Source organism: Colias eurytheme, chromosome 6, assembly GCF_061535395.1.
Source record: "Colias eurytheme isolate Ceu_HAF_F1 chromosome 6, ilColEury1 Martin Lab GWU primary, whole genome shotgun sequence".
Lineage (NCBI taxonomy): Eukaryota > Metazoa > Arthropoda > Insecta > Lepidoptera > Pieridae > Colias > Colias eurytheme.
In genome coordinates, this window is record NC_142985.1 from 2303409 (window position 1) to 2326643 (window position 23235).

The 23235-nt window shown below is 33.6% G+C and overlaps 2 protein-coding genes and 1 long non-coding RNA gene across 3 annotated transcripts; 1 reads left to right on the forward strand and 2 right to left on the reverse strand.

Moving 5' to 3' along the window:
* Positions 1-1487: 1487 nt before the first annotated feature.
* LOC149907494 (acyl-coenzyme A oxidase 1-like) lies at positions 1488-7398 on the forward strand. Its single transcript, XM_090102489.1, has 13 exons — positions 1488-1638; positions 1913-2072; positions 2417-2585; positions 2967-3090; positions 3334-3578; positions 3902-4062; positions 4331-4493; positions 4797-4987; positions 5553-5696; positions 5992-6097; positions 6373-6525; positions 6780-6896; positions 7156-7398. The coding sequence occupies exons 1-13, from the start codon at positions 1515-1517 to the stop codon at positions 7297-7299; spliced, it is 2001 nt and encodes a 666-aa protein (XP_089958615.1). The 5' UTR covers positions 1488-1514; the 3' UTR covers positions 7300-7398.
* A 3750-nt stretch (positions 7399-11148) lies between these two features.
* Positions 11149-11985, reverse strand: LOC149907495 (uncharacterized). The gene is made up of 3 exons (XR_016456856.1): positions 11541-11985; positions 11353-11432; positions 11149-11278 (listed from the first exon to the last, which is right to left on the reverse strand). It is a non-coding gene; the product is annotated as an uncharacterized LOC149907495 (long non-coding RNA).
* Positions 11986-17440: 5455 nt separating this feature from the next.
* On the reverse strand, positions 17441-19396 carry LOC149907496 (uncharacterized). The gene is made up of 2 exons (XM_090102491.1): positions 19269-19396; positions 17441-19066 (listed from the first exon to the last, which is right to left on the reverse strand). Exons 1-2 carry the CDS (start codon positions 19336-19338, stop codon positions 17613-17615), a joined length of 1524 nt encoding a protein of 507 aa, XP_089958617.1. The 5' UTR covers positions 19339-19396; the 3' UTR covers positions 17441-17612.
* Between the last annotated feature and the right edge of the window lie 3839 nt (positions 19397-23235).

Here is a 23235-nt window from a genome sequence, read left to right on the forward strand (position 1 = left end):
AAACCGAATTCCTTGAAAATCTATTTCTCGTAATAAATTCGTGGTTAGAATGTTGTATTTTTTTCGCATTTAGACCTCAGTTCAAGGCTTCTTTTGGTACAAGTACAAGTACAAGTTACAACCATTGAAAAGAAGAAAACGAAGAGAAAAGAATGGGCAAAATTATATTTAAAAGACAGGGATTCATTCAGACATATGCAGTCATATCATAAATCTTTGTAGAGTTCTAAAATTTATATTATTAATCTTTTTTCAGTATTAGCCACGTCATCCGACGCCATCGCCATTGATAACGATCGACCGACGTCCGTTTTGTTTGGCGGTAGAACTATGACTAAAGCTGTAATAAGTATATACTAGTCTATGACTAATGCGCTGTCCGGTGCGATCGCCCGTCCACACGCGCGAATTTGGTACGGTCCGCACCAAGTTCGGATGAAAAAACCATCGAACCAACCGTACCGTCAATAATAATAATTATGTCCGGCGGACCACTGTACACACGATCGAATATGGTCCGGAGCGCACCAAGGTCACGGTGCGGTCCGTACCAAATTCGAACGTCTGTTTATAACTTAATCGTATGTCACACGTCAGTAGGAATGGGTCGTCGACGCATTTTTCATCAACGAGACTAGACCGTTAAATGTCGTTCATCAACTAGTCGATCAACTAGTTAAAATCTTCGACTAGTCGATGTGTAAACTGAAACGAATTGACACGGTCGACCGACGCGCGACGGTATTGGTAATCGAACGTTCGTTACCTTGAACTGAGGTCTACACTCTACATGTAAAATTCCACATTCTTACCACGAAGTTATTACGAATTATAGATTTTCAAAGAATTCAATGTCAGGGTTGTCTCTAGTAAAGAAAAAGTCAGAGCTGTTTTTTAACAATTATATATCACCACCTATCTATTATTATTATTATCACCTATCTATTACCAAGTTTTTGTTTATGTTTTAACTTGTCGTTTTAAGTCGTTAGTTATAGTAGATATTTTAACATTATTCAATATATTATTATAGGTAGGTAATCCTTATGATATGTAATAAATTAACTGAATAAAAAAATATCTTAGATTTTTAAGACAATTCAATAATATCAAATTAATACAAATTAATCTTCTTTTTTTTTTCAATATTTCGAGCATTGATCATAGTAATCTCATTAAAAGTCAAACGGAATTAACGGTAAAAATATTGAACTATCAACTCGCGACGCGTCGCGTCGCAAGGTAGTTGATTCAAACGTGTCGACTGACGAGCCGTCTACGACGAGTCGTTTAGCCGTCTACGGTGGACTATTATACGGCCACGTCGAAGCGTTAACCGTCGCGGACGCGTTGACGAGCGTTTCGACTCTTTTGTTTAGTCGTTGAATTCAACTAGTCCGTTGATGAACGATGGACTAGTCGAATCGTTGAGTGTACATAGACGGTTAATTTAACTAGTCCGTTGATTCAACGCCCATGCCTACACGTCAGTGTTGTTGTGAAGTGACAGTAAAATGACGTTAAAAAAGGTTAATCCGGATTTGCAAAAGGAGAGAGCGACTTGTACCTTCAATATTGAAGAGTTGACTAACATATTGGATACAGGCGTTGAATTCACAGCGGAAAGGAGGGCTCAAGGTGAAATATTTTTTCTTGTTTATTGATTAGTCATTAGAAACGAAAGAAACACAATAAAATGTTTCCTAACTATATTTTGTGATTATAGATTTAAATTGTCGAAAATGTTTCCTTGTAGATTATTCAAATTACGTAATGCATGAATGAAAAACAAACAATGAATTAAAATTAGGGCGCCTGTCGTATTTTATCAGCAAATAGGTGTAGCGCCGCTTGATATTGTAAATTACTTTCGTTTAGCAAAAAGATAAAAATTATAGCCATTTTATTTCAGAGGATCTGGTCTTTAGTGTAAAGGAACTTAAAGATGAAATCCCTGAAGAATTTATGAGCCACAAACAAAAATATGAGAATGCTATACGCAAAGCCGTTATATTAGACAAAATCTTGAACAGCAGTAGTTCTATTGAAAAGTTTTACGAGAAGAGACATAAGTAAGTAACAATAATTGTCAATCACAATGATTATTAAATGTATTGAATCGCTTTTCCAAGCAATCAAGTTAGATGCCTCACTCTGATAAGCTAGTCTAAATAACAGTGTAACAATCATTTCTAATTTGAATTATTTAGAATTTCTAAACGCCTTTTAAAAATTTGCAAGTAGCTCAAGCCTTTGACCTGTACAAGGTGCATAGATCTCGAGACTTAATCAATAATAATAATTCACTATTGTAACTAATTACACTAATTAATTAGAATTTATATGTATCAGAGATAAACTGCCCTAATCAACTTAGATTTTTTTAAAGCCATAAAATACCTACTTCTCTATTCAGATCGGGCTTCCGAAGAACAATCGTAACAGCTATCTTTAAAGATGGCTCTCCATTCATGTTACATTCCGCCATGTTCATTCCCACATTGCTGGGACAGGCTGATGAGGAACAGAAGAAACATTGGTACACGAGAGCGAAGAACATGGAAATTATCGGGACATATGCGCAGGTATATATACCTAATTTTTGAAGTGAAAACTTCTTTAGCAGCGTTGAGTAAAATCTTAAACTCGCGTCAGGATACGTGGCCTGATCGAAAAAGCGTAAGATGGATTTTTTTTTAGCCCAATTCCATGCGTAAGACGGATACCATTCCAAAATATCAAACATGCTGAACGTTAATAATCAAGTTTTCACTTCTGCCGGCACTCCCGGAGTGCAACCCGACTTTTTTTTTATAAAAAAGGTCAGCGACGCTCCTGGGGAATAGGTAGAATTTCAGGTTCGAAAACGGTACTTAATGACAATAATTTCCTACGAAACAACAAAGAATAACTTTAAAAAAATCACATTAATAAAAATACAATTAATTTGTTTGTAATGATTTCAGACGGAGCTTGGACACGGAACATTTATCCGTGGTCTGGAAACACAAGCTACATATGATGAGAAGACTGAAGAATTTATTTTACACAGCCCCACGCTGACTGCTTACAAATGGTGGCCTGGTGGTTGTAAGTGTTTTTGTTATTTTCGTGACATAACAAATCCCATATTTGGACTGACTCTCAGACTAATTATAATCAGTTCTACCTTTTTAATTGAGAACATGACAAGCCGAATACGAGAATTCAAAATTCAAATTGTAACATATTCCAAAGTTGGCCTTGATTTCAAGTGATGCTTTGTATGATGAAAATTTGAGAGCTCTTCATGATGTTATATATGTGATTATATTCTTATTGCCATTTTTGCAGTGGGCCAAACATCAAACTATTGCATTGTAATGGCTCAGCTGAAGATTAAAGGAAAATCTTACGGCATGCAGCCATTTATAGTTCAAATAAGAGACGAGGAAACGCATATACCAATGCCAGGTGTAAAAGTTGGTGAAATCGGTGCTAAACTTGGATTTAATACTGTCAATAATGGATATCTTGGCTTTGATAATGTAAGGATACCAAGACGAAACATGCTGATGAAGAACTCGCAAGTTTTGAAGGTAAGATTTCATAAAATAGATAAATGGTTAAACTGAGATAAACATTAAAATAAATCAAGAAACAATTGCTATATGTATACCGTTGAGATGGTTATGCATAGTTTATTTGACAATATATGTATACGCTAAAGTAGTAATTCTTTATTCACAGCCAGCTTCACCATAAATGATAATTTAATTAAGCACAATAATTTCAGAAAATCAAACGCTCTCCACAGTCTAAAGATATTTTTTTTTTTTATAATTTCTCGATTGTCTCATTTGTTCCCTCCATTGCTATATATCAGTCTTATGATATTCATAGAAGTCTGATAATGTTACAGGATGGGACATTCAAGTCAGCTCCTAACAGCAAGCTAGCTTACGGCACGATGGTGATGGTGCGCTGTACCATCGTCAACACGACTGCCGGCTGTCTATCTCGTGCTGTGACGATCGCCGTGAGGTACTCCGCGGTTAGACACCAATCGCAGTTGAAGGCAAAGTGAGTATAATCATTCAATGATATTACATTGGATGGATATTGCTTTTGTAACGATCACTCTTTAACACTCCTGGAATAATTAGAGCAATTTACTCAACAATCCAAAATTTTGTGGTTATTCAATCTAAAAAGTGATTTGTTTTTTGTTTTATTTACTTACACGTGAATGAAAATATTCGTTATTTTTCGTCTGAAAATGTAGTTACCTAAGAAAATGCCATTGGAAAATAATATCAGCAGTACATAATCTGTGATCGACGTATTTCAGTGAACCAGAACCCCAAATCTTGGACTACGTGACGCAACAGCACAAGCTCTTCATTGGCATCGCCACCAGCTATGCGTACATCTTCTCATCCTACTGGCTTTGGGACCATTACTCGAAGTACATTCAAGAAATGGGCGATGGCAACTATGAGAGATTACCTGAGGTAAGACTTTTATTTAACTGAATGCCATATTATTCAAACTTCCTTTAGGAATATTTTGTCCTAGTTTTTATCCTTGGTTTCTGGCCTTATTTTGTTAGAACTCCAGTATTAGTAGTCCATACTTACTTAAATGCTCGGTAATATTATGAATAAGGCTAAGGCACTTTATGAACTAAAGACAATTTTGAACGTCAGCTAAACGAATTTTAAATTATAAAAAAGTCCTGTAGTTTTGGCTTGGCATATTTCGATGCGTTAATCAATTTAATCCGTTCATTAATCAATTTAAATTCTCCTCCACAGCTACACGCACTAGCGTGTGTCATGAAGGTGATCAGCTCATCTGACTGCACAGCACTAATTGAGAAGTGCCGATTATCCTGTGGTGGACATGGCTTCATGCTGTCTTCCAACCTGCCACAAATTTATGGCCTATCCACAGCTACCTGCACGTATGAGGGCGAAAATACCGTGCTGCTGCTGCAGACTGCAAGGTTTGTGATGAAAAATTATTTTGTAGGTATTTAATTTGATATAGAAGAGAATAGACTTGACTTCCATCATGCTTTGAACAGAATGGTGCTCAGATAAAAACTGTTAAGAAATTATAAAACGAGATAAGTTGTGGTTTCTCTTCAACTATATACGATAATTGATTAATTTGCTTCTGTGCCTTAGATATCAAAACAGACATTTGAGCGCCTCACTAAGAGTGGTTTAGGAAAAAGGAAATTAAGGGAACTCCATAATTTTCGCCGGGTCTGATAGTTCTTGTATAAATAAACTGTGTTAAATTCAAATCAAAGCAATATTTTCGTATTTTTGAGGTGAAACTTCTTTATCGGGGTTGGAAAAAAATTTAGTGTAACATTTTTCCGTTACGCGTGACATTTTTCCGTTACGCGCCATCTTGTTCTTATCCCTACCACGCGTGATTCGACGTATTCCTGTCAAGTTGCATATAGTAAATTGTTTTTTGAAAAATAAGGTAAACTATAAAGAAGTTTCACTTCTTACGTATGTACACTAGTACACGCACACATTTTTTTTTGTACGCAGGTCGTTGGTAAAAGCTTGGAATGATGCGTCAAAGGGCGGCAATTTGAGGCCAACGATGGCATATCTTGCGGACCGCTCGCCAGCTGCTCAGTGGGACAGCTCTCTAGATGGAATTATCAAAGCTTTCCAGAAAGTTTCTGTTGGGTCAGTAGAAAAATAAATAATATTAATATGAACTATAGACGATCGATACGGATAGGTATAGGAATCAGAATGATAATAAAGACAATCAATAAATGAATTTAGCAGAAAAAGAAAGAGAGAATATATACATTTATTTGCACCGATATTAAAAATGAAAATATAAAAAATTAAGAGAGCATTTAAAATGTAGAAAAAAAATTGGTATGAGAATAATGGTGGTTAGGTTACTTGAACACCGAAGAAGTACATCGAAGTTTAAAAGGAAAAATGTGAAATCCTAAATAATTGTTTACAGAAAACTGTCATCAAGCGTGTCGAGTCTAGCGCAGTATGCTACCAGTGGTTTGGCCCCTGAAGACGCTTGGAACAAAGCCTCCGTACAACTTATCGCTGCTGCTGAGGTATTTCAATTTGTATTATTTAATCGATAAGAAAATAATTAGTAAAATAGTGATACAGGTTTCCAGCTACCATTCACCTAAATTAGGCAGGTCTATTCACCTAGAAACTAGTTTAATAGGTTCAATTTAATTATAATTGGTTGCAAACAAGAAAACATTATTGGACAGAATTAAAAATAAATAGATAATAGATAAAAAGAGAAGTCTTTCTTCTTCCTTCTGTCTATTGTTCGATATCACAAAGTTTAAAAAATCACATTTCTAATAATTTACAGGCATTCGGTCGAGCTGTAGTTCTGTCCGTGTTCAAGAGTGAAGTAGAGAAGTACGCTCAAACAGCGTCACAAGGACTAAGGAGTGTACTCTTCGATTTGGTCGAGTTATACTTCACCCACATGGTTCTGGATAAGATGGGAGATTTGCTATTGGTAACTTATATAATGTTTTTCAAATTAATTAATAATTTTTATTAAAAAGTTAGTCTAAATATTGTTCAAATACACTTTTATCCAGCTATAAAGTTGATTCAAGTTTCTGTAAAACAGTAAAAAAAGGATGAAACAAAGTATATTGTGATTAGTTATAGCTTTTAGGATACCTTGCCTTGAAGGATTTTTATAATAGTCAGAAACCTAGTATAGGTGTAATTTTAATGTATAATTTAACATTTTATCTGTTTCAGTACACCAAATTGACGGGGAAAGATGTAAGGGTTTTACAAAAGAAATACGAGGACCTGTTAGAGAAAATACGACCAAATGCCGTTGGTTTAGTGGACGCTTTCGACTACAGGGATGAGGTGAGTCTCTTTTTAAGTTAATAATTTACACAATATGATACAGAATAATTAATTCAAAACTTATTTAGAGAAAAAATATTTGCACCCTTAGATAGGTACAAAAATGTTAAAATTAAAACTCTATATATATACATATCCATGACATTAAAAAAATGCCAACAATATCAACTTACTTCTAAATTAAAGAAATGCAAATTACTTACCATTTACAATATTACAATATTATTCATCCATATTATACAATATTATTTTTTTTCAGGTGCTCAACTCAACTCTAGGAGCATATGACGGCATGGCATACGAGCGTCTGATGGCCGAAGCTGCCAAGAGCCCGCTCAACACAGAACCTGTCAATGACACCTTCCACAAATATTTGAAACCCCTTATGAAAGGAAAATTGTAAATAATATATAGAAACAAATTTTTATTATAATAAAAAGCGGCTAAAGGCAAAGAAGACAATTAAACCGAACAAGTTTATCCTTTTACGAAGAAATCACAATTGTATACTACCTAATGATTATTTGTGATTAATGATTAATGATAATCATACATACTAAGCTAGTACTCCCAATTAAAATTTAATTTAATCATTGCTTTAAAGACAATGGTTGTTTACATATCAATTTACGAATTTATATATTGTTCATAAAATCGTTTAGGTAGTTTTAAACCTATATAATGAATACTAAACTATAATAAGTACGTATTTGTATAGAAATGAGCAACTTACGAGCATGGAATAACATATTCCATACTCGTATAAAGCATAATGTCATTTTTTATATTGTTTAAGTACTTACAAATTATAATATTTATTTTAAAGATTTGTACTCTATAATGGTAATACATATTATGCGCATTAAATAGGAAAGGGTAAACCGAAGTATAAATATGACTGTGGACTATTTTTTTTATTAAATTGTGAACGAAAATGTTCCTTTGTTTAATTTAAAATCCTATTTTATAATGTTTTCTTGAAGTGTACAATTATATTATATATTTATTATATATTTTTTAATTCATTATATTTGATAACCTTATTTTACTAGAAACTCAGATAAATCGCAGTAATAAAAATAAGAGTAGGTATTATCAAACACTACAACCCTTATTACCTATAACTTATAAGTTAAACCTGTGAGTTAAACCTACGAATAAATCCAAATAAAATCATGAATCGTAAACAGAGCCCGGTGTATAAACTAGTTCACTAAGCTAGTTCATCATATAGCTTAGATACAGCTATTAATCTACTTTAAATAAGTCAATAAACCATTCGATTCAAGGGTATCATAAAATTTAAATGTTGGCGAAATTTATTTTTCCTGTCGAAGCCATAAATATATAACAGTAGTTATTTGTGACTATAATTTATACTCTATTATTTATTGCTTTCAACTCTGTAAGAGACGTTTTAAAATAAATTGCTGTAACGCCGGTTTATAATTTTTAATTATCTCTTATACTAGTAATTTGGCAAACATTTGTAAATATGTATGTTGATACAAAATAATTTCATAGCGTTTTGGACGATACACAAAAAAAAATCTACTGCTTGGCGGGCGGAGTCTAATAGCTCGCTATCGCGAACGCGGGTGTGCGCGAAGTCATTCTTGCAAACTCGCCGCGCTGCCGCTGGCCGACTCGGGACAAACATGTATGGAGTCGTCATACAGTTATAATATTCTTATACATATATTATTGGTTTTATTTTCTTGCTTATAAACAAATAATCTTCTTTTTAACAACTACTTAGACATTATTAATAATTATTATTATTTCGTAATGTTTACTTTATTACAAAATAATACAGGTTATAAATAATCTTTAAAATAACAAAAAATATTGTTACTCTGAAAAAATGAAATGGTACTCAATAACGCGGACTACTGAATTAGACTGGGGTAGAAGCCTTTGAAAATAGTGAAAAGATAAAAAAAATCGCAGTCGGATGAAACCCATTAGAAAAGGAGGGGAATATGATAAAAATGTAAGGAAAAATAAATTACGGTCAATCCGAGTTCGGGAAGCGGGAGGGGGGAGCTTTAAAGAGAAAAAAATGGTTTCTCTCGATTTCCGACAAAACTACAAGTCCTATAGAAAAAAGTTCAATGGCAAAGTTGTAGGTAATTAAAAGTTCTACAACTTTTGTATTCACAATTTTTTCACATAACCTAAAAATTTAGGTGAAAAATTCAAAAAACCAAGTTTTTGGTCTTTTATTTCTATCTACTTCAAAATTTATTTTTTTTCTACGAAATTTCGTGGAAACTTACTTTATTATGTCCCAAATACACTGTAATTTATTTGATTGAAAATATTTATTTTTTCGCCTTATTTTGAATTAATACCAAAAAAACAACCTAACTTTCAATCGAAAAGTCACCCGTCAAAATATTAGCTTTTTTCAAAAACTTGGGGTGCCTTTTATTCATTGAAATCTCTACTTTCATATGGTGTAAAAAAAATAAACACCACCATAGTAAATGTTCTCAGGAAATGCATACAAACAGTCTGAAAATTAGCTTTTACTAAATCAGGCGCAATTCTTGAACTCTATATCTTCTCTTGTATCGGCTTTTCGGTAATATTTCAAAAGAAAAATAATTATCTGTTCTAAGTTTAATATTTTACAGCATATTCAAAAGCAAAATGATGTCGATAAAAACATTTCAGGTAGTTCGAGAAGTGTGCCTGATTTAGTAAAAGCTAATTTTCAGACTGTTTGTATGCATTTCCTGAGAATATTTACTATGGTGGTGTTTATTTTTTTTACACCATATGAAAGTAGAGATTTCAATGAATAAAAGGCACCCCAAGTTTTTGAAAAAAGCTGATATTTTGACGGGTGACTTTTCGATTGAAAATTAGGTTGTTTTTTTGGTATTAATTCAAAATAAGGCGAAAAAATAAATATTTTCAATCAAATAAATTACAGTGTATTTGGGACATAATAAAGTAAGTTTCCACGAAATTTCGTAGAAAAAAAAATTAATTTTGAAGTAGATAGAAATAAAAGACCAAAAACTTGGTTTTTTGAATTTTTCACCTAAATTTTTAGGTTATGTGAAAAAATTGTGAATACAAAAGTTGTAGAACTTTTAATTACCTACAACTTTGCCATTGAACTTTTTTCTATAGGACTTGTAGTTTTGTCGGAAATCGAGAGAAACCATTTTTTTCTCTTAAAAGCTCCCCCCTCCCGCTTCCCGAACTCGGATTGACCGTAATTTATTTTTCCTTACATTTTTATCATATTCTCCTCCTTTTCTAATGGGTTTCATCCGACTGCGATTTTTTTTTGTTTCAAAAATTATCTACTCTAGTCTAAATGGATTTAGATAGAATTTGATGCTGACGTAGATATTACGTCATGCCCAGAAATGAAAGGTAATATTTCTGAAAGAAGTTATAAACCCTAATTCTTCTCAGTCAAAGTCAAGAGTGGAAGATATCACTAATACAGTAAAACTGATGCGAAACTTTGGATGTTAATTTGTATATTTTTTTGTTAGTTGTTACTTAATCACGTCAAGACTACATTACCAATTTTGATAAAATATAGCTAATTGCCTGGATTTACACATAGGATACTTTTTATCCGAACTGAACACTTCTGTGGGATAAGACAGGATTCACGATATAATCTAATTCCACGCGGGCAAAGCCGCGGTCGGAATGATATTTTTTTTAATAAAAAAATTGTTTAAAAAAAACACAAACTATATTGACGCATGTATTTATTTTTTGCACTCTATTATAATTGTAATTATTCATTACAAATAATCAAAATAAAATAGCCAGAACAAAGTTAGGCCCTGGTAGGGTAGGTAGGCAGGTACAGCAATGTGAGACGAACACTGGCTTATTTATACCAATAATAATGTATTATAAACATTAAATTAAATTTACTTTCTAACAACAAAAATACATAATATTAGCTAATGTGAAAGCGAATCAACCAATCATCCCACAAAAATGAAATGTGCACACAAATATTCATCCAAATCGGTTCATGTCATTAGGAGGAGTGACTGCAGCGCCATCTTCCGGGCCCAATTGTGTTTCCAGATCACCCAGGAACTCAATTTAATATACTTACACAAAATTTTTCGAAATGAAAACTCACATTACTATGTAAATATGAATATAAACCTGTTTTATTACTAAGCAATTTCCCGCACAGGTGTAGTAAGTATAAATGAAATAAATATCAACATCAAATTCTTTAAACAACATACTTATCTAATTCTTGAAATTATTTCGTATTTTTTTTAAATATAATACTACTCCAATGAGCTCCTGTTCCATATTATGTCCGCCATACTTCCACTAAGTTCACCATGATTTTTTATTTCTTTGCACTTTGTTGCTTTTTGCTAAAAATGGAATCATGCGATAAAACCAGTAGAGCTTTGATAACATACATTTTTGACTGAATAAAGGTACTTACGAAGGAGTGGATTCACATTGTGAACAATCAGTGGGTTTATTTTCCTTCTGGATTCCGGATTTCTGAACAGATTATTTATGCTATAAATGAAAAAATCTTACACATTCGTTATGTACTTAAAACAGGGGTACATATCAAACATCGTCTATAATACAATTATCATCAAATTTAAAATAAAACCAACTTACTTCATTAATTTGTTCCAATTGTAAGCATTCTTTTTCCTCCAACCTTTATGTTTCTTCTTCTTATTTTCTTTATTGTCCCCATTTGTCTCATTTTGTCTTATCGTGTTGTCACCCTTTTTTACGATTGCGCGAGCGACACAAGTTCCCCGTGTGACGGCCGTAGCGGGAATGACTCGTGCAGCGATCGGGGTAGGAAGGTACAGGGCGGCTCTCGCTATATTGGCTGGTCGCGCGCTAATTTCAAGTATTTCTTGTTTATTTCAAAACCATCGCATATTTCAAAATTCTAACACGGTAGACGTATAGGTTGTATATTTTATAGTTAATATCCAAAAAGTCGTAACTTTACGTTTGTTATTTTGAAGATGCCAGAGATTAAAAAAAAATAACAATGATAACTTTGTATTTTTTTTCTATCGAGAAAATATCATGGAATCATGTTTCTAAAACGGTAGACGTATTGTGTTACTATTGAACTTTCTTGTCAAGAATTTTCAACACGACAACTTTAATAATATAAAAATTACGAAGGTTTGAAAAGGGCCGTAAATGTTAGAAAAATTAATTCATCACCTTAAGACCGTTATAAAATTGATGATTAATGTTAAGAAAACTTTCAATTAAATTTATTCTAAATTTTGATAAATTCGTGGGCGTGCCAAGTTTGAAATGAATGGTTATTTACATTTGTCTTTATAATTTTTATAATTGAAATAGAATGATTTGTGTGTTGTTATAATAGTCCGGGATACATCGCCCATTTTTGCAAGTGATTACTATCAAGCTAATTTTTCGTGAGTAGCTTTATTTTGATGAGATGCCCAATAATTTCATGTACGAAACTCTCGATTGTGGTAGCTTACAGAGGTAACAAGGATAAAAAAATTTGATTTGACGGTTCTCAAATATTTATTACGCAATTTGTAGGACAATATGTCTGTTGAATTATATATAAGTATTAAATAAGTGAAAATAAAAAAATCAGCTGGTTAGTAATCATTTATGATGACTTCGTTATCGATACACATTGGAAAGGGGGACTCTTTGATCAAACCATAGATTTTGTAGGACAAATATTTTTTCGAATAATTTAGATAATTATCTTGAGATAGAACAAAAAAAAAACATTCAGTTAGTAATTAATATTTGAGAACCATCAAATCAAAATATTTTATCCTTGTTTCCTCTGGTAGCTACCACAATCGAGAGTTTTGTACCTACATGAAATTATTGGGCATCTCATCAAAATAAAGCTACTCACGAAAAATTAGCTTGATAGTAATCACTTGCAAAAATGGGCGATGTATCCCGGACTATAATATATTATATACCTTTAGTAATAATGACTTCATAGTATAAAATAAAGTGTGCAACGGATTTTGGTGCGATTTTTTAAATAGATTGGAATTCGAGGAAGGTTATAGTAGTTTAAGACAAAGCGGGCGAAGCCGGGAGTGGGAAGCTAGTATATAATGATATTCTAATTAATTAATTAATAAAATAAAATTAATTATTTAAAAATTCTATTTATATAAATATCATTGCTAGTATACAATATAAATATTTCCCGAACGCTATTTGCAAGTTTGCTTAAAGGTATCATATAATTTCAGTTAGTTACACCAGATCAGTAATTTTTGCGTAAAACAAATTCTAGAGAGAACATTCCTATAAAAAGCAATTATAATTTTATAAGAAAGAAATTAAAAAAAAAGTATTATACCTTTTTTTATAGTGGGGAAATCATCCAAAGATACCCAAGGCCCCCGGGGAAGGAGCCGTGGGTTATGTGATTATGTCGGATTCTTACCGACTAAAACCCGCGGCCCGGGGCCGCGGGTATTTATTAGGATTCTTCCGCGACCATAAGTATAATACCTATTAATTACATGGTAGTTTATGAGGACATCGAGATTAGTCACAGCTAATTATAATTCATGTAAATAAAGAAATAAAACTTGAATTTCTAATAAAATCATATATTTTATTTAAACACTACAGAAACTTAATATATTCGCAAATATAATGAACAGCTGTGAATAAATAATTTAAAATTTATAGTGACATAAAATATTAAATTTATGAGGTCGTTTGGCGAAGATTTAAATTGATTAGCAAAACATTAGTTTATAAGATGGTAATTATAAATAACTAGCTTACCGCCCGCGGCTCCGCCCGCGTTGTCTAAGAAAAACTCGCATAGTTTCCGTTCCCTTGAGATTTCCGGGATAAAACCTATCCTATGTGTTAATTAAAGTTACCCTCTATATGTGTGCCAAATTTTATTGTAATCGGTTCAGTAGTTTTTGCGTGAAAGAGTAACAAACACACACACATCCTCACAAACTTTCGCATTTATAATATTAGTAGGATAGGATAGGATTATTAATTTATTCTGTTTCTATTTTGAGTTCAAGTTCATTAACTTTTTTTCAATTTTATATTTTAGTCACAAGCTTTATGTCCTAACCTTTTATGATAAAATGTTAAATGAATATCATAAATAGCACAGCTGCAGCGCCTCTGGGGTTGAAAATTTTATTCGAATAGTCGAGCGTTTGACACCAAGCGTATCACAAATAATTAAGAACCGTATTTAATAGTAATGGAAAATGGTAATTGGTTTACCATAAGTAACAATCCTATACACTTCGTTCCAGTAACTTTTTAGAATAGTAATTATTATTTAAAGCTATAATAGTGAAAGTTAATCAAGTTTATGTTTTCTATGAAAGTCAGGATGTAGACATAAAATATACATAGGTATATATTTTTTTTTGTTGCTATGCGCGCTTGTTACATTATAAATGACTAGGAAAGCCATCCATACTAATATTATAAATGCGAAAGTAATGTCTGTCTGTCTGTTACTCAATCACGCCTAAACTACTGAACTAATTTTCATGAAATTTGGTATGGAAATATTTTGATACCCGAGAAAGGACATAGTGTAATTTTTATCCCGGGAAAATGAAGCAATCCCGGAAATCCCACGGGAACGGGAACTATGCGGGTTTTTGTTGGACTGCGCGGGTGAAGCCGCGGGCGGAAACCTAGTATAATATTAAATTTATTTGCACTAGATAAAAATAAATGTATTTTCCGCTTAATGATTAAAGTCGTGGGCGATACACATTTAAAAAATCGTTTGAATCGTAAACTTATTTAAATTAGATTATCCATGAATATTTTTTTAGTTTTGTTAGCATACTTATTTGGAACATATGGTATCTTGTGAAATTTGGCAAACATTAATTTTGTTATGGTTCTTATTTAATTTTAATGTGCGTAGGAGTGGCAGCTGACACCAGATATTAGACTTTACAATACTTTTGTTTAGAAATAAGAGGTGAATGACTCTAGGGGAAGTTATTCATTTTGACAATTTCAAACAGGAATTACAAATGTAGGTATAATAGATATATGGCAATTGGCCATAAATAAAATTTGTAAACAAAAAATAATAGAAAGTTCAACGAGGTCAGATAATTAGCAAGTTTTGTTATCTGTAGACGATAAAACTCCAGATTCGATTAATGCGAAATTTAACAAATTTTCTATTTTAATTAAGCAGTTCCAATTTAATAAACACGTTTGTTACTTTCTTGATTTAATCAGGAAGAGTTGTTAAATTTTATAGCAAAACTAGTTACTAGCCGCAGCTTCGTCTGCGTGGAAAAGATAATTTTTTATGGTACAAACTTTCATCCCCTACTTTATGCTCTTGGGAGTAGAATTGATCAAAATCCTTTCTTAGCGGATGCCTACGTCCTAATTCCTCAGCCCTATGTCAGTCAAGTCAGTCACCTTTGAGTATTATTTTTTTTAGATTAAAGCATTCGTGCTCAAAATATGATCTTGAAGCGATTAAGAAGCCACTAAAACATTACGAAAATGATCTCATCTCATCGACTTTAACTATTATCTAAATTGTGAACGATTACGGTATTTTTAATTGTTACTGAATATCGGTCAGTTTTTACCGAAGGCTATATTTCAGATGAAGTAATGGATCTAGCATTAACCTCAGAGATAAGGTCCGAGTACAGTTATCAGGTCAATATTCGCTGCGAAAGTATTACAGTTTATCTTTTAAGATTTTTATAGAGATAGCTGATAGAGTACCTACTACAATTTGGTATGAGGCTCCTTAAAGGACAGGTTTCAAATCGATAGTCGTTAGAAGCATGATACGCCGTGTGTATTTATGAAATTATTATTTTTAACACGAAACATTATCATAGGAAGGTATGCTCTATATATTTTTTTCTATTTGAACATGTTATACGTAAGTATACAGATATTTGAACAATTCATTAAATTGAATGAAATAACAGATTCATTTATGCAACTACTAAAAATTATCTGCAACCTCAACCAAAAAATCAAATATAATTTTCATTATGAATAAATAAATTAAAGCTTATCTCAGAATATGTCTGTACACGAACTTTATAGAGTCTAATTTCTAACTTTCTAACCCCCGTTATACATACGTTTAAAATCTATTTCTATGCGAAAATTCCATTTTCAATACCATCATGGCAATAAAGCATATCTATACGCTAACAGCTTTATCGTTCATCAAAATCATAAAACAATAGGCCGTTAAGATGTTTAACCTCTCGACTTGACTTCGACACCGTAACCGAGTTTTTTTGCGAACAATATATCATAGAAACTATAGATTTAATGTATCGAATGGTTATTTGATTAATGATTGCAAAAACTAGCCATTAACCGGCCACGAAGTTTGTTAAATGTTTTTACCTATACTACCTATGTAATATGTATTTTATTATCTATGCCTATACTATGGTTATACGGTTCGTAAATAATTACCTTATAATATTTACTGAATATTTACTTATGTTCCGTTTTGGGAAATTACATTTATTTCATTTTTACATATTTCAAGTATTTTTATTTATTTTTATTTAGATGTGAAATAATCAATTTACTCACAAAAGTGATATGAAAGTTATTTTGCATGAATTTCAGTAGTTTCCTATTTCGTTGTTATTTTGAAAATTAATTTTAGCTATATGATTTTTTAAGCTATTGCATAGCTTCTATCGCGGGCCTTGAGCGCGGGGACCGAATCCAGAAATTGCGTAACGAAAAGCCTCACGCTCCCCACTCCGACGGGCGCGGAGGGGTGGCATGAAGGCATAGCATGCAATAGCTTTACCGCGGCAGTCCCCGAGTGCCACACGTCTTTTTTATTCAGGTTTACTTGCATTTAACATTGTCTAATTAGTGATCTTAATAAAATATTTTCAATTCATTTTCTTGTCGAGCTCAAGCATAAAAAAAATATTGTATGAATTTTATATTTTTCTTAAGAATTTCTTTCATTTCTCACGATAATAACAAACTCAACAAAAAAAAGGATGATCGAAATCGGTCCAGCTGTTCACGCTTCATGCAAAATATGTAGATAAAATAAGTCAATGTAAAAAAATACTTTAAGTTATTTTGATTAATAAGCTTAATGCATTAGAACTTTAGAAGTTAATTTCATTAAAAAACACGATAAAATTATGTTTATTTATTAATATTAATGCTATGTTTATAATTATTCAAACCAGAATCCTTTTTTGTAAAAGTTATTAATGATTGAGGCTAATGTTCTCGTAGATAATTTTGATGCAAAATATTTTTAAATATTCCGTTAGTCTGCAAGTATGATCATTAATAAAATTATAAATGATAAATCTAATCATTTACTAGACAAACTATGTGTTTGTTCATGTTATGTTTTGTAGGTACATGTTATGTTAATGTTTTCTTATTGATAATTCTAATTTTCTGCAGTATTTTACGTTTAAAGTTCAATATGTAAAGTATGTATATACATATAATAATTAGGGAGGCAGGGAGACAAATAAAAGGGTATATTTTTTCGAAAGATACTTTATTACTCTATTAAAAGTAATAATTTACTTAATTAAATAATAAATAAGAAAATAAATAAGACTTAATTATTCAAAACTTGCAAATACACCAAGACAAGTTTAACAATATTCGATCTTAAGTCGTCTTGATGTTATTGCCCTTGGAGTGAATAACTTACAGGCTTTGAGCATTCGCTTGAGCGGTGCCGTAGCCATTGGTGTTGGCAGAAGAGTTCACGACTCTGTAGCCGGCGTACATGCCTTGTGTGTTGGCTGATGACGTAGCAGACCCCTGGCCGGAGGTCTGCGCGTTAGCCACAGTGCGGGAACCAGCGTATGGGACATAAGCGTTTCTAAAGACGCCGTAAGATCCTCCGTTGTTGGCAGAGGACGAAGCCGAACCGTATCCGTTAGTGTTGGCGGTCGATTTCAAACCAGCAGCGCTGATGTCAGCGTTGGCGTTAGCGTTACCGTAACCCAAACCGAGAGTGTTGGCGGAAGACTTGGCGGATCCGAGGCCGGTGTTAGCTTCAGAGTTGGCAGATCCGTGGCCCTGGGTGAGCGCACCAGACTTGGCCAAACCTAATTCTTGGTTGTAGCTGTTGGCGACAGAGTTGACGTTACCAGCACCGATGATGTTAGCGTTCGCGTCAGCGGCACCGAAGCCGTTGGTGTGAGCTGAAGATGCGGCGGTTCCGTGAGCGGCTCCGTTAGAGTGGGCGGTTGACTTGGCGACTCCACCATTGACTTGGCTGTTAGCTTGGGCCTGATTGATACCAGAGGGAGTGCCGTAGAGGGTTCCGAAGCGCCAAGAAATACCCTTATGGGCTGTTTTGGCGGAAGCTACGGCGTTGTTGATGTCAGCGTTGGAGGAGGCTGATCCGTACCCGTTAGTGTTAGCGGAAGCGACAGCCCTTTCATAGGCGTTGTTGACAGTCGAAGAAGCAGAACCGAAACCTCCGTTGGTCTTTGTTTCAGCGCTGGTTAAACCGAGACCGCCTTCAGAACGGGAGTTGGCAGCGCCGAAGCCTTGGGTCTTAGCAGAGGTGATGGAAGATCCGAAAGCGTTTTTCTCAGCGTTTGCGGATGCGGAACCTTGGCCGTAAGTGTTAGCGTTGGAAGAGGTGATACCGTAGTTGCCGACACCGCGAGTTTGAGCAGAGGACTGAGCGGAACCAGAGCCTTCAGTGTTGGCTGAAGTGATCGCTGTTTCAGAAGCGCCGTTGAGAATAGCCGAGGATTCAGCCTTTGTGAGTCCAGCGGGGTACTCGTATCTGATTTGGGCGGGTGTTTCAAAGTTCTGTTCATATGATACAATAGTTGCTGGTTGGGGAATTTCGTAGTAGTATGTGGGGTTGTTTTGGGCTTCTGCGATAGCTTTGGCCATTTCGACTTGAGGTGAGTTAGGACCGTCGTAAACTTCGGCGTTGGCTACGGCTTGTCCTGGGAGGACCTGGGCGGGGATGATTTCTCCGTAGCCAAGGTTCCTGATGTATTGGTGGTCGTCAGCAGTGGCGCTGCTGTACGCCTGGTGGACACCGCCATTGATCGTTGCTGAGCCAACGGCCTTTCCACCGTTGGAATAGGCCCGGCCAATTGAGAACCCGCGTCCATCACGGTATACGAAACCTGGAATGAAATGTGCAGTTTATAGATATTTGAATACGTTTTTATTACACCTTTAATAAGCAGAGGATCTGAATGTATTTGTCCTTATATCATGAAAATTTAGTTAATTTCTCATAAGTTGTGTGAAAATTTGTAGAATAATTAAATGTGATCAATATTTTTTTTTATCAAAATAAAATCATAAAAATAAAAAATTTCTTACCGTTTAAAAGGGCGGGGCTACTGTGGCACAGGGCGACACACGCCAAAGCAACGATCAGTTTGGCTGCCATGTTGCAACTGATTATATCATACGATAGCAGTCGAGTGGATGAAGTGAGAGCATTTCTCCGCGTTTATATACAAAGAAAGCGTCCACCACTCCCGCGCACTTTTCGCCTAATCGCCGAACTTCATAGAGAATTAGATCGTAAATTCAGGTGATACGTTACGGTAGATTAATGAGGTTGTTCAATCAAGATTTTAGCGAATCGATTATGACAAGTTGACGTTTAGTTGCAGGACGGGTTCAGGGTGCAACGACCCCATCGATACCCTTGAATTATTGTAATTGCATAGGTTAATAGCGATGACATCGGCTAATCTGTGGATAATGTAATTAAGAACATTTTGTAGGTAGGATTGTATAAACATCGGTTATAAAGGGATGAACCACTTTTATAATTATTTTATTAAAAAAATGAGTGAGAAGGTAAACTCATTTTTTATAAAATTTATTGAACTTAAACATGAAAAAGTGTTTTTTACTCGTCAAATTAATATAAATTTGATTTTAAGTAATAGTAGAGCTTTAGCTTAAGCTTTTAGCTCTATTCTCTTCAAAACTAATTTCCTGCATTAAATGTTTTATTATTTTTAAATATAATTTATTAATTTAATTAATGAATATTCATCGATGCAATTTGTTATCGTTATCATATTCGTTGATAAAATAAAGAATCATTTATTTAAATAATTCAAAGTTCTAGGTACTTTTTTCTTTTGCTGTTAATTTTACTTCAAAGTATGATATTTAGTTTTATAAAATTAAAATGTGATATTTGTAAACAATTGGTATAAAAAGTTCGTCATGCCGCGGCCGGGGCAATAGACGCGGTGTGCACTGTTCAATCTCGCGCCCGTGATCGATTTTTTTCTGTACATACTTTACAAAAATCTCAAGAAGTATTATTACAAAGTTGAACATGATAATATTCTAATATGTACTTTGTGTGTAATATAATATATCTTGAAATGAAAATTAACTGTGCCTAATATATTTATAAGTGTCTGCTATTGTTTAATTAAAACGAAGACGGTAAATTTAACATAGCTTATAAGGATATAATATACTTTCGCATCATTTTCTATGATTATTTTTAATGTACAAAATTATAACATCTAATTCTGATAGAACTAGGATAGTTACTACACGTATTGCGTAGCTGTATCTTCTCTTAATTAAAAATCGGTTTAAAAGTTAAAAGAATAACATAGACCCATATAAGATCTATTGTGAATATAAATATTTAAGTACTAGATTTCCGCCCGCGGCTTCGCCCGCGTTTGCAAAGGAAAACCCGCATAGTTCCCGTTACCGTGGGATTTCCGGAATAAAAACTATCCTATGTGTTAATCCAAGTTACCCTCTATATGTGTGCTAAATTTCATTGTAATAGTTTATACGTGAAAGAGTAACAAACATCCATACATCCATACATCCTTACAAACTTTCGCCTTTATAATATATACTAGCGGTCCGCCCCGGCTTCGCCCCTGGTACATATTTACGTTTTCTATACATAAAAACCATCCTCGTACTTCAAGGAATATAATAAAAAAAGAATTATCGAAATCGGTTCAGCCGTTCTCGAGTTATGCGCTTACCAACACATTTTGCGATTCATTTTTATTTATAAGAAGAAGAAGAAAGATTAGATAGACTATCTAGATTCTAGTCTATACTCCTAATATGTATCTATCTAATCTTATGCTCGTTAGTACTTAGTAGTATGTTTGGTGTTTTTATAACAATTATTAAAACTGTCAATTACTTTAACTTTCTCTGTCACTTATAAAAATATGTTTGTATTTTTTTATCAAGTCCTAATAACTTTTTCTTTCAAGTCCGTTGTTACATTCCGTGGACATGACATTGACATTGCTGTCAAAATATCAACACAGAGTAGGTACCTAAATTAAAATTGAATTAGGTACCTACTCATATTAATTTTTGAACATTAATAGAAATGCTTTTCTTTTAGGTTTTTTATTACTTGGTTCGTAGCGTTTCTACTTTCTAGAGTTAAATAGAAAATACGTCATTAATTTTTAAGTATTTTGATCACTTTATTAAGTGATGTGAAAAAATTATAAATCAAGTTCACAAAAAAGACGTTGCGTGAAAATATTTTTGCTTATAAAACTATCAATTTAAATCGTAAACAGTTAAATGTTACAGTTAGGTATATTAATAGCCTATCATTCCTTATAAAGATTTATAAGTTCAAGTTCAAAGCTTCGAAGAAAAATATGAAGCTTTCTATCCAGTGAATCTACCTTGCGTAAAAAAATTAACCCATTGAGCCCCGAACGGCCCGATCGGGTCGCGACACAATAGATTTTCTATTGTGTCTGTGATTCCGGGGCCTGATGGAAATACCACAACATTAATTATAATTTATTTTTATTAGACATGCATTTTCTTGAAACATTGTTCATATTTGCAATTTCCTTAGTTTTCAGTCGGAAACTTTAATATAAGAAGGTACTTACTTAACTACTAACAATTTTTCACAAACTTAAGTTTTTTAATAAAATGTTCTAGGGTGACAAGTACCTTCTTACAAACTACATCCTATGACCTATCCTATCCTATACTACTAATATCATCATCACTACATAGTATAAAACAAAGTCGCATTCTCTGTCCCTATTTCCCTATGTCCCTATGTCCCTTTGTACGCTTAAATCTTTGAAACTACGCAACGGATTTTGATGCGGTTTTTTTTAATAGATAGAGTGATTCAAGAGGAAGGTTTATATGTATAATAACATCCATTAAATAGTGGAGAAGTACTGTTATTTTCGAGATTTCTAATGTGATGTCGTAAATAATTACATTTTATCCGCTTACATTGCAAACGTAGGCTGAACCCTACGAGTTTTATCAAAATAATGTACTAAGTATTGTACACATTGAAAAGGTCTACAGAAAAGTCCGCGATGGCATATGTCTATCTCTTATGGATAACCCACAATAACTTTTTTTTGTCATTTACTTTTTACGACAAATAATGGCTAATTTTCGAAGCGATTTTAACCAATACAGCATTAATCCTTAACCAATTAAATACCTTGAATACATTGTTCATTTAATATAGATCTATATGGCCCTTTACACCGTATGATTTAAGTGAATATTTTCGAAGATATTACAGATTTAAAAATTGCGGGGCGTACCGTTTGCGGCGGTACCGGCCGGCCGGGCCGCTATGTTTTTATATACAACGTTAAAAGTTATTCCGTAGTGTATTAATTAGTATCAGCATTGCACCCGTGCGAAGCCGGGACGGGTCGCTAGTTATAAAATATGCGAAAGTTTGTGAGGATGTGTGTGTGTTTGTTACTCTTTCACGCAAATACCACTGAACCGATTACAATGAAATTTAGCACACATATAGAGGGTAACTTGGAATAACACATAGGATAGGTTTTATCCCGGAAATCTCACGGGAACAGGAACTATGCGGATTTTCCTTTGAAAACGCGGGCGAAGCCGCGGGCGGAAATCTAGTAGGTACTACCTAACTGTTAATTTTATCAATAGAGATCGTAAGATAATGAAGCCTTGCATACCTAAATATTACAAGGTCAACAAACAACTTAGTTATAAGTAAAAACTTATCTACATTCAAAATGGCATAAATATTATCGATGAAATAAAATGTTCTAGGGTGACAAGTACCTTCTTACATACTACATCCTATGACCTATCCTATCCTATACTACTAATATTATAAAATATGCGAAAGTTTGTGAGGATGTGTGTGTGTTTGTTACTCTTTCACGCAAATACCACTGAACCGATTACAATGAAATTTAGCACACATATAGAGGGTAACTTGGAATAACACATAGGATAGGTTTTATCCCGGAAATCTCACGGGAACAGGAACTATGCGGATTTT